General features: G+C 37.1%; 1 protein-coding gene and 1 pseudogene across 1 annotated transcript; one reads left to right on the top strand and one right to left on the bottom strand.

The window, feature by feature from the left end:
• LOC109829600 (polcalcin Phl p 7-like) lies at positions 5,106-5,483 on the top strand. The gene has a single exon (XM_020396664.1). It carries the CDS (start codon positions 5,117-5,119, stop codon positions 5,366-5,368), a length of 252 nt encoding a protein of 83 aa, XP_020252253.1. The 5' UTR covers positions 5,106-5,116; the 3' UTR covers positions 5,369-5,483.
• Positions 8,704-11,926, bottom strand: part of LOC109831289 — a 5,587-nt pseudogene continuing 2,364 nt past the window's right edge.

Below are 11,926 nucleotides of genomic sequence, written 5' to 3'. Positions count from 1 at the left end.
CAGCCACTACAAGTCTTGCTAGAAATGGTGTCGCCTAAAAATTAAAAAAAAATTAATATTCATCCCAAATTAAAAAATTCATAAACTAAGATAAATCCTCGAACTAAACAATGTTGTCAATTTTATTTCACTAGAATTATTTGCCTTTAGTCAATCATCTACACTTCAGCTTCTATAATTCTAATTGAGGACTGATTTGCTTTAATACAATAATCATACTTCTATTTTTATTTTGATTTTTTATTTCTTAAATATATCTACTTTTGCATTGTCAACTTACAGCTGACTACTTTGTATCATGTAGAATCGAGTCATCGAGGAGGCAACCTTATTAGGGGTCAATTCAGCCACAGAGGACGATGCACTTTATTTAACCCAGATGTTAGATTCCTTTCACGGAGGGCATCACGGCGGTTATGAAAGAGGTATGGGCATTGGTGCCACTCGGACTTACTTGAGGCTGTCCTCCATACCGAAAATTATCACTTCTAATCAAGAGCTACGTCATTAGGTGTCTGATCCTAGAGCTCGGGTAGCTGAGATGGATAGTCTCCGGGAGGAGCTTAGGTCTCAGATGCATCAGATTAATAACAATATGGTAAATATGCTAATATACACAGACTCTCGCATACACATGTACACTAGCATACACAAATATACATACACCTAATATTTATACTGTTGTGCGTGTCGCGGAAGCGTGACAACCAAACGGGCGTGCTTCGAGAACCAAATCAAACAAACGTCGAGATAAAAGCCAAACAAATCAAAACAACGGCACAAATCCAAACACAATAGTTTTACATGGTTCGGCAATTGCCTACGTCCACGGGGCAAGAAGGAGATGGGGTTTTCACTAATAGAGAAAGAGTACAAACTGAGATTACAAATCACTCGAAGGAACAAACTAATCTCACCAACAAGCTCTTAATCTCTCCAAACAAAACCCTAAACAAATAGCTCAGAAAATACCTCTTTTCTGTGCTCCAAATATCCCCAATTTTTCTTCTCCTCCAAATTCTCTCTTCCAATTGTTTCATATATATAGAAATCCTAAAATCATAAACATACTATGAATTCTAAACCAAAACCAAATCAAATTAGGAATCCTAATAACCTATTACCAAAATAGATTAGGAATCCTAATAACCTCATGTTACCAAAAGAGAATAGGAATCCGTTTTCCAACAATTCTTTACCTCGGCGAAGTTTTCCCAAAACTGAGCCGACACCGACCAAACCAAATGCCTCACTTGGTGTGTCCAGTACGAAGTGAAACGATCCACAACAACGGACTCAATCCATAACAAGTCGAGACCCAAACGGGAGTGCGAACACTCACCCAAACGTTGGTATCTACTCACCAAATCGGCTGCATCATAAATGACTGCCTACGTATCCTCTTGCCCAAGGAATCAAGCCTTCACGTAGTTCACCCAAATGGCCTCCAAAGGCCTCAATCCACTAGAAGAGTTCGCAACCCTTCTCTAATATCACAATCAAGTCTGCGGCTGATAGCACCTCCAATGGCTTCAAATTGAACTAATCCAAACATCTCCACCTGAGATGAACCAATGGCCATATCCAGACTACATCCATCAGCTGTACTCAAATCAATCAACCTATTATCTGCATCCAAATCAACATGATTCCTAATCTGTGTCACATCAGCTGGAATCCTAAATGATGCAGTATGATCTGGAGTTTCCTCCCAATGTGGAGTAGCATCACTCTCCACCCGCTGCGATGTCCCAAAGATCTGATCATCACTCTCCACCTGCTGAGAGTCAAACGTGACATGCCTTCTCAGAACAAAGTTAGAAGCCAATACCTAATAATCAAACACGCCTCTGAATCTCAAATGTGCTATCGGATCAAATCTCACATCCATGATGTGACCAAGTACTGGGTAGCCAAACATCCGACGCAACCCAAAATCTGAAGCAGCTCCACCAGATCCCATATCTATACATGCAGCAGTTGGCAACCTGTACATGAGACGGCCCAAACATGTCGTAGCCTGCACACCAATGCCAATGCTCGACATCAAACACCGATCCTCCTCCAGAAAGGAACAGCTACCCAAATCTGCCATCTCGCCTTGTCGGCTCAATGTTTCCACACCAATGAAGTGTCTCAAACTGCCATGAGCTTGGCACAAATACAGTAGGTCCCTCTTGTACCTCCTTCTACAACCAGAATGAAGTACCTTCACCTTACTCCCAATACACTTCTTCAACTGTTGTTGACTACTAGGACTTTAAAACCAACGGGATTTGGTTGCAATCCACAAATGCCTAGTATAATCCCCAACATAGGAAACCAAAATACCAATTTACCTTCCAATGATGCCTCCTTGGAAGGCCCCTAAATGCCTGAATGAACACCAAATAGAAGACCCTTCAATCATCAAATAGAAGTGCCAAAGTCCACCTCGGTCTCCTTGCTCATACCAACGTGCTCAAAAGGACTTCAATATGCAGGTCAAGGGCACTTCTCAATAATCCAATGCACCGTATCAATAAACAAATAACCCAACCTCAAATCTTTCTATCTCAGCCAACTATTTCAAAGCACCAACAAATGGAGAATAGATCCAAACTGATAAAGGAGAGAATTTTACCTCCAAATGAAACCCTAACAAGAGTCTCCAAACGATCTCATCCCGCACGACGGCAACGAGATCCACAAATAGGAAAAATCTCACATTTATCTCCAAACGAAGCCCTCGAAGAGCCTCCAAAGCGATCTACTCCTCCAAATAGCCCAAGTGCCAAAAAACCAATGCGGAATAAACGAAGAATAGATCCAAACTAAAAAAGATAGAGTCTTTACCAAAAAAATCCCACCTTTCTCACCAAACGAAGCCCTAGTCGAACTTCCAAATTGATCTACTCCTCCAAATAGCCCAAGCATAGCCCGAGCTCTGATACCAATTGTTGTGCGCGTCACGGAAGCGTGACAACCAAACGGGCGTGCTTCGAGAACCAAATCAAACAAACGTCGAGATAAAAGCCAAACAAATCAAAACAACGGCACAAATCCAAACACAATAGTTTTACATGGTTCGGCAATTGCCTACGTCCACGGGACAAGAAGGGATGGGGTTTTCACTAATAGAGAAAGAGTACAAACTGAGATTACAAATCACTCGAAGGAACAAACTAATCTCACCAACAAGCTCTTAATCTCTCCAAATAAAACCCTAAAAAAATAGCTCAGAAAATACCTCTTTTCTATGCTCCAAATATCCCTAATTTTTCTTCTCCTCCAAATTCTCTCTTCCAATTGTTTCATATATATAAAAATCCTAAAATCATAAACATACTAGGAATTCTAAACCAAAACCAAATCAAATTAGGAATCCTAATAACCTATTACCAAAATAGAATAGGAATCCGTTTTCCAACATATACACACGTAAACGTACACATAGACTTAACACTCAGACATGTATACACTCATACATTGCTATTGCTTTATAGGTTAATTCTCAGGGCGCTCGTTCTGTTCCCACTCCTAATGATTCACCAGCTTTAACTCGTCCTTCTCCAATTCCTTAGCCCGCTGCCGATATACCACATTCTGCTTGTCTTGTTTTGAGTGCTAACACTTCTACTTCTAGTGCTCAAGGTTTGTCACAGGAGAATCTCACCAGGATATTTGCAGACTTGAGGCGTTCGAGCTTGTCCCAGGAGGACATTCTCCAAGGAATTTCTTTCGTTCCTTAACTGGATGGATCAGGCCCCACTCTTATCTTATATTTTGGACGTATGAGTCATTTTGGATATTAGAGACATATATATAATATTGGATGTTTTTTATTGTGAGATATTGAGTGATCATTGCGTATGTATATGTTTTGTCTCTAATATTATATATTGAGTAATCATTGAGTATGTATATAATATTGGATATTTAGCATCGTTTGAGACGTATATATAATATTAAATATTTAGCACTGTTTGAGACATTTTTTTGTATGTATATATTTTTAATTTCATTGTGAGATATTGAGAAATCATTGCGCGAGATGTGTATATTAAATATAAGCAGGTAGACAAATAAAACAACCAAAACTATTCTTAAAAATCAACTAGACAAACGGTTTAAAGTGTTTGGTCTAGTCTTTACCAAAACGGTCTAAACCGTTTGGACAAAATTCTGCCCAAACGGTCTAAACCGTTTGGACAGATTTTTTTTCCAAACGGTTGAAACAGTTTGGACAGATTTTGTCCAAACGGTTCACGCCATTTGGACAAAATTATGTCCAAATAGATTAGACCGTTTGGATATTTATTACATCCCAAATGGTTACAACCGTTTGGGATTTTGTCTAAAAGGTTACTACCGTTTGGGCGACCGTTTGGGGAAAACTCATCCCTAACGGCTTCAACCCAAACGGATTTTTTTTTCGTCCAAACGGTTGTAACCGTTTGGGACTGCATTTGCCCAAATGGTTCTAACCGTTTAGATAGACCTATTTTGTACTAGTGAATATCAGAAAGTCCCCTTAATTTGGATCGTTTTCAGATAACCCCCATAACTTTCAAATTACCAAAAACCCCCTTAACTTTGGATTTTAACGTACTATCGGAATAAACCCAAAACCCCTTAACTTAGGATTTTAACGTGCAATCAGAATAAACCCATTAACTTTAAGATTTAAACTGAAATTCGCGTAAAAGCATAAACCATACCTTTTGCTACGGAAAATATCTCCGTGCGTAATTTTAAGCACCCATGTGAAAACTAAGACTAACGCTCTTAAGAGGTTTTTTGATAAAATCTTAAATTTAAACGTGTTGTCCAATTACCCTAACTTAAGGGGATTTTTCTGATTTGAAAGCTATGGGGAGTTAACTGATATTTCAAAATTGGAAACTTCAAATTGATTCGCCTGGAAATTTTGATATCTCTACCCAGAAAGAGTAAATTGATAATAGCCTTTAAGGTTTGTCATTTTTTCCATAGAAATTATGGTCCCAACATCGCCCGAATTCAACGTGCGATCCAAAAAACTCTCCACAACATTCTCTTGAACATCATACATCCATAATTTAACTTCAATCCCTTTCTTTTCTTTCAAAGCTACAAAAGCTAACCATCTAACAAAATGACCACCGGCATCTCTGAAGAGGACATGAAGAGGATCTTCAGTCATTTTGACGCCAATGGAGATGGCAAGATATCATCAGAGGAGCTCGGAGATGCTCTTCGTAGTCTTGGCTCCGCTTCTTCCGATGAAATCAAGTCCACGATGGCCGAGCTCGATACCGATGGTGACGGCTACATTGATTTTGATGAATTCGTTTCTTTTTGCAAGGCTAACCCCGGTCTCATGAAAGATGTTGCCAAGGTTTTCTAAGAGTTCAAACCCTTGCGTAAACTCATTAGCTTGTTGTTCTTCTGTTTTGTTCTATATTGTCTTGTTTCCTTGGGAATATTTGGATGTTAATAATATTTGGGTAGTGGTTGCCTCTTGTTTGATGTCAAGAATGAATGTTTTTCTCGAAGATTTGTACTAAAAAAAATTATTGACTCTACATGATTGCCATTCTCACGCCAAATGTATCCGTTCATAAATAATCTAATATACAGGTTGGGTAAGTAACTGTTGATCACGTCCAGAGCAGTAATAAAATTCATTGAGAACGCACTGTGAGAAAGTATGAAATGGTCTCGGATCAATAACATTAAATGTGTAATAAATATATATCAAACGTTAATTGGATATTAGGATTCGTGCATGAATCTAATAATTAACATCAATTTGAAGCATATTAGATGTCATGGACTGTCCCCAAATGAATACTTTCTCAAGGCGCTAGAACAACAATCACTAATTTGTGCATGTTGTACTATGCTACCACTGGGTTCTGCGCAAATCAGCTCTTAACAAACACAAAGATTTCCGGAAAAGATACTCATAACAAAAAAAGTGTAAGCATGCAATAATATGTAGGACGCTCTTAATAAAATAGAAGTTTCTCCCTTTAGTTATTAGACTTTTTTTTGTTAGTAGAGTGAACTATGAATTTTTAAATCTTAAATCAATCATAAATTATATAGAGAAGGGTGTAATTATATACTAGTTGTTAAATAGTAAAAATAACAACACTTAAATACAAAAAAAAACCATGAACTTTTGTGGAGCTGCAGTAAACCACATCAAATTTTTATTACATTATAATCCCATGAACTGTTAAGAAGTTGTCAATAATCCACATGAAATATTTCATTTCACTAAATTTCACATAAAAGCTTCTTGTTTAATCTCCAAATTCCTCAAGTCTATCATCTTATGTTGCAAACATGTGACGGAAAAAGATAAAATTAATTTGTTAGTCCCAAAGCATTATCTATTTTTTCTTTTTAATTAAATGGTATTTTTTGTGACTAAGAAAGAAATTTTCCATTTCCTTAACTTGTTGTCATGTCCTTGCTAGTAGGCACGTTAGTGTTGATGATACTACTGTGAAGATTAAAAGATAATTTTTTACGTAATATTTAATGAAACAATACAGTTCATGGATTATATGCGACCCCCCAAAAGATCATGGGGGGATTTGCAATTATAAAAAAAAAGTTGATGGGAGTTTAATGCAACTTTCCAAAAGCTAATGGTGGGTACAACTGCATCTGATAAGTCTGCTATGCGATAGGATAGAAAGATTTTTTATCTAGGAATTGTAACTACCCATTTAAGTGGTTGATTAATCTGATCCTATTTTGTGGTAGAAAATTTTCTCAAGGACCCAAAATATGTGATCATTAATAGGGGGACAAGTGAGGTGTCCATCTCCTATTGGATAATAAGTTGGCCATCATTAATGATGGCCAATTCATTATCCAATAGGAGGGGGACATCTCACTTGTCCCCCCTATTGGTCGCATATTTTGGATTCCTATAGCAAAGCTCTTTGTAGTAACTACCCCTAAGTTGTTAACGTGCTTGATGGGAGCCCATCTATAAATATAATTAAAAGGCTTTTCGGTCCCTAAACTCAATTCACTCTCTCTTTATACTTTATATACAACATCATAAGAGTGACTAAGAGCTTAGAAGAACACCAAAACACAGAGCGTTAAAGGCGTCCCCAAGCAAAAGCGTCAATGATCGCAGGTATACCGATCTCTTGCACATTCAGTTTATTCATTTCGATAGCATATATTATTTGAAAATATGCTTACATTTGGTTTCAGAGCATGGATTTTTTCTCTGCTTTGACATTGTTTGAATGCTTGGTATTTGTTTTCCCATATATGTCATGGATGCAAAATTTTGTCAAATTATTTTATAAATTTTTTTAAGAAAAACATTATGTGGGGCTACAAATAATTGGTAAATAATTTTCTCTAGCGATTCTGTGTTTTTTAAGAATGCACTTAACGTTTGAATGTGCACTTTCAGATAATTGGTTTTCTAAAATTTTGGCTTAAAACAGGGATTATGCGAATATGTATAACTTTGTTATTTTCCTTTTTTTTAAACTGTTTATCAAAATTAATGCTATGAATCATTTAGAGATCCGCTTTTTATCAATTCTATGTTTTTAAAACATTTGATTTGGTCTATAAACGGGTGAGATCGAATCTGGTTGAAAACGGGTCTGAAACCAGGTCGAAACGGCCGGACTCAAAGGTAAAGACGAGCCAAACGATATGTAGTTTTGGAATATTAAAAAATCATAATTATAGTTTGATTATGATTTATGATTACTGTTCATAACGCCTAGAATTGTGATGGGCTAGCTTTATGTGTTTTGTCTTGTGTATGCATAAAATATAATGTTTCTTGTGATCCATATAATTTTTATTAACTAGGGATTAGCCACAACAACCCTAATTATGTAGAATTATATATTAAGTTAAGTTTTAGATCACATTTACACTACTAGAAACAGGACTTTTAGCGACGGACAAATCCGTCGCTAAAAGTCGAAAATCCGTCGCTAAAACCGCCGCTAAAAGTCGAAAATCCGTCGCTAAAAGTTTTAGCGACGGAAAAAATAAAATTTCGTCGTCAAAATACCATCAGTACATTTAGGGTAGCTAAAATTACTTTTAGCGACGGATTTTCCGTCGCTAAAAGTCAGCGACGGAAAATTAGCAACGGAAAATCCGTCGTTCTAGTTTTTTTTTTTTTAATTATTAGCGACGGATTTTCCGTTGCTAAAAGTTGCATTAGCAACGGATTTTCCGTCGCTAAAAGTGGCATTAGAGACGGAAAATACGTCGCTAAAAGTAACATTATTCGTCGCTAAAAGTAACATTAGCGACGGAAAATCCATCGCTATTAGCATGTCCCCGTGTATGTTTTCCGTCGCTAAAATGGTCTATAGCAACGACTAATCTGTGGCTAAATATTTCCAATATTTTTTTAAAAAATTATTTTAAAAATTAAAAAAACATGTATAATAATATAATAAATTTAAAACCCTGTTCAATCAGCAGTATAATATTCATTCCCACACATATATAACACATATATTTTAATAAAAATATCCCAGTATAATATTCATTCCCACACATATATAACACATATATTTTAATAAAAATATCCCAACATAATTAAAATTATTTATACAACACACACCATGATAAATATTGTTTATACAACACACACTCATTGTTTTCAAATGTAAAAAAACAAATCAATCCTCCTGATCATCATCATCCTCATCACAAGCTCCACCTTGTCTAGAAGTCCAGGCCTGCAAATATAAATCAAACGTTAACAACATGACATGACATGCAAGTATAGCAATAAGAGAAAGTATCATGACATATTCTTGTATATTATATGTTTCGAAGAGAGTATCATGGCATATTCTTATGTATTATACGCACGCACATATTCTTATATACACTCATGCACGCGTATACGCACGCACACAAGCGTACACGCACCAAATCCGCACCCCCCTCCTCAACCACGACCAAAGTCGCCACCCACCCACCCCACTCCACACCAACCACCCCCTACATCACCACCACCACCACCCAATCCCTACATCTCCCCCTCCCCCACCACGACCAAACCTGACACCAACCAATCAAATAACACCTACCACAACGCAACACCACACCACAACACAACAACATCACCACCTTTAAATATGGCAATGAGTTCGGACAAAAAGTGTAAAATGTTAAGTTACTAGCTATTAGCATGTCACGGCTTAAATAATTAAATATATAAATAAACAGATCAGCTGCAGAAATGCCTTACCATGACTGAAACCTGCATGATATGCTCAAGGGAATGTTATTACGAATTCTCCAGGTTTCTGTACAGCTTTGTAAACTAGAACATTGTGTTCTAGCAATATATTTGGAGGAAACATGGTTGTATTCCCCAAGAGCACACTAAATGCATCATTATCTCCTTCAGTAGATAAAATTCCATGAGCATATACATGGTCCTTGACAACCTTTTCAAAGTCAGAAGCGGCATGACCTGGTACTCCGTACCAAGTTTTAGATGCTCCACAGTGTTGATAGTTAATACTGTCGGGCATAACAAAACATAATGTTAGCATAATGATTCTCTCATAACAACAAAATGCAAAGAAGAAAGGATTGCCAAGCTCACGCAAGAAACTTCTATACATGTGCTAGTAATGATCTTCAACATGCCAGGCAAACATACTAAATAGCATCCCAATGTAAAGCATGGGATCTGTAACTCCCTACAATGGACCGGAATTTTTAGAGAGATCCAAGATTCTTGGTAATGACGGGTGGTATTTAAATAGCTATTTACTTACTGGGATGGCTGACCCCAGTAGCCGTAAAGTAGAGTTGGGCAGTCGAGAAAGGCCCTGAAAGAAGCAGGTTATATTAATCTCATGTAACCTACAAGTGTACAACTACCATGCTAATGTAACAGAAAAGATTATGTGTGTAATCGCTTATTTTATTTCAAACACTTCCATTCGGAAAGTTATTGAAAGAAAAGACCCTAGGAAAGTAATCACCTTCAAGTTCCTTATTTGCCATCCGGCACTGGAGTATCTCCGAGCAAAAACCTTATTTGCCATCTTTTCATACTCCCAAAGGGTATAGCTCCTATAAAACTTACCAATAATCATATATTCTTGAATTATGATATTGATTACAATGCATATCATCTAATGGAAGAGCGACCAACCTGCCACTCATAGAACAAGTGATTTTGTCATCTATATCCCACTCATAAAACTTACCAATAATCATATACTCAGAAAGTCGAACAAGTGATTTTGTAGTGAACTTAAATCCGGGTTTCTCCTTCATCAAAACAACACCAGCAGGGACTGAAGCACTTATTGGGGAAACAATCTTGCATATACCTGATGCATTCTGAAAAATTCAAGACAATATAAAGAAGAGAGATTTGCCACAAGAGATAACAATGCTAGTCCCACTTTATATAACTTTAAAGTTGCAAATTAGTAACTCCCATCCAGAGTTTTAAGCTGTTTCTAGCATTAAGATTAATAATTTTAGTTACTAAAACAAATTGAAGCACACACTCATGTTTACTTAAGATGGCTTCACTTGGTGCTTTCAAATTTATTGTTCCAGCAAACTGGAATATCATTTAATAGAATTGGGAAAACATAAATGAAACAAAAGAATAGAGAAACATACGAATTTCAGGTATGTTTATTTGAGATTTAGTGCCTATTTGAGATTCATCATGTATGTTTATTGTTTAGTGTTAATCTTAGGCCTTCATGCAACCCATTAATTTAAGTACTAACAGTAACAACATCAAAGTCATGCAGGAATATACAATAAACTGTGAGCTTTCATTACTATCAGTAATCAATTTTTACCTAATTCAAGCTCAATATGCAAAATCAAGAAACAAAGTCAGATAATGCATTTCTCTGACTTCAAGGGTTCAAGAAAACTAGACAAGTGAGGGAATTTGCTGAACACACCATTTGTGCATAACATACCATTTATAAATATTCTTATTGTCGAGGGATTCACAAGGTATTGACTAATTCCATAATTGTCTCAGTTATTAATCAGATCACTACTACTCAAGCAGCTATTCACTGTAACATATTTTACAAATAACTAATTGTGCATAATATGTAATATATGAAAATAAAAACAAATCAGGCTAACCTGATTCACCACAGAAACAATTTTAACAAACTGAAGCAGCTCCTCAATTTGCTGAACATTGAAATTGCTTACGCCAATAGCACGAACCAAACCCATCTCCACAAGATCCTCCATCGCTTCCAAGTTGGTTTCAAACATTACAAAAATTGGCCCAATAGCAGGAATCCTTGCCCCGGTGCTCAAAACGAAGCAGTTACCATTTGCAACTCCATTTCCTCTCATTTTCCCCAATCTAATCACCTAAATACCCAAAAATACAACTTAGATAGAGAGATGCAAGACAGTCTCTTCATTGATCAAAGCCTCAATGCATGCCAAAAAGACAAAACCAAGTCTAATTTGCTTGAATACTTGAACAGACTAAACAAACTCACTGGCTTACTCACAATCTCTTCATCCTCCTGTTCATCCTCATTCTCACCATCGTTGTCAAAATCATAATTATTGCATGGGTTTTTTCTAAGAAAACCTAGGGTTAAATGGTCAAATTAGGTATAAAGGTTTTAAGGAGTGAGAGGAGAGCACTTACATGTTGAAGAGGAGATAGTGAAGTTGAGGAAGATGAGATGGTGTGATCGTCGTCGGTGGCGGATTGTCAGAGTCGGCGTGGTCGTCGGCGCAGGCGGAATAAGAGGCGGGGAAGAAGGACGAGGCACAGGAGAAGGCAGAAGACAAGGCGAAAGTGTCTGTGTGGAGACGGCTACGGGAGATCTAGGGTTCTCGACTGAGCTTCGAACGGTGTGAGGCGGTTCTCGGTTGGAAGAGATGAGGACAACGAGGGGGCAAGTAGGCGGGGTGG

The sequence above is a fragment of the Asparagus officinalis genome, chromosome 2 (genome assembly GCF_001876935.1).
Source record: "Asparagus officinalis chromosome 2, Aspof.V1, whole genome shotgun sequence".
Classification (NCBI taxonomy): domain Eukaryota; kingdom Viridiplantae; phylum Streptophyta; class Magnoliopsida; order Asparagales; family Asparagaceae; genus Asparagus; species Asparagus officinalis.
This window is presented reverse-complemented; position numbering and strand designations above follow the sequence as displayed.

Bases quoted from the DNA above. Each gene is read 5' to 3' on its own strand.
- LOC109829600 (XM_020396664.1), top strand. From the start codon at position 5,117: ATGACCACCGGCATCTCTGAAGAGGACATGAAGAGGATCTTCAGTCAT.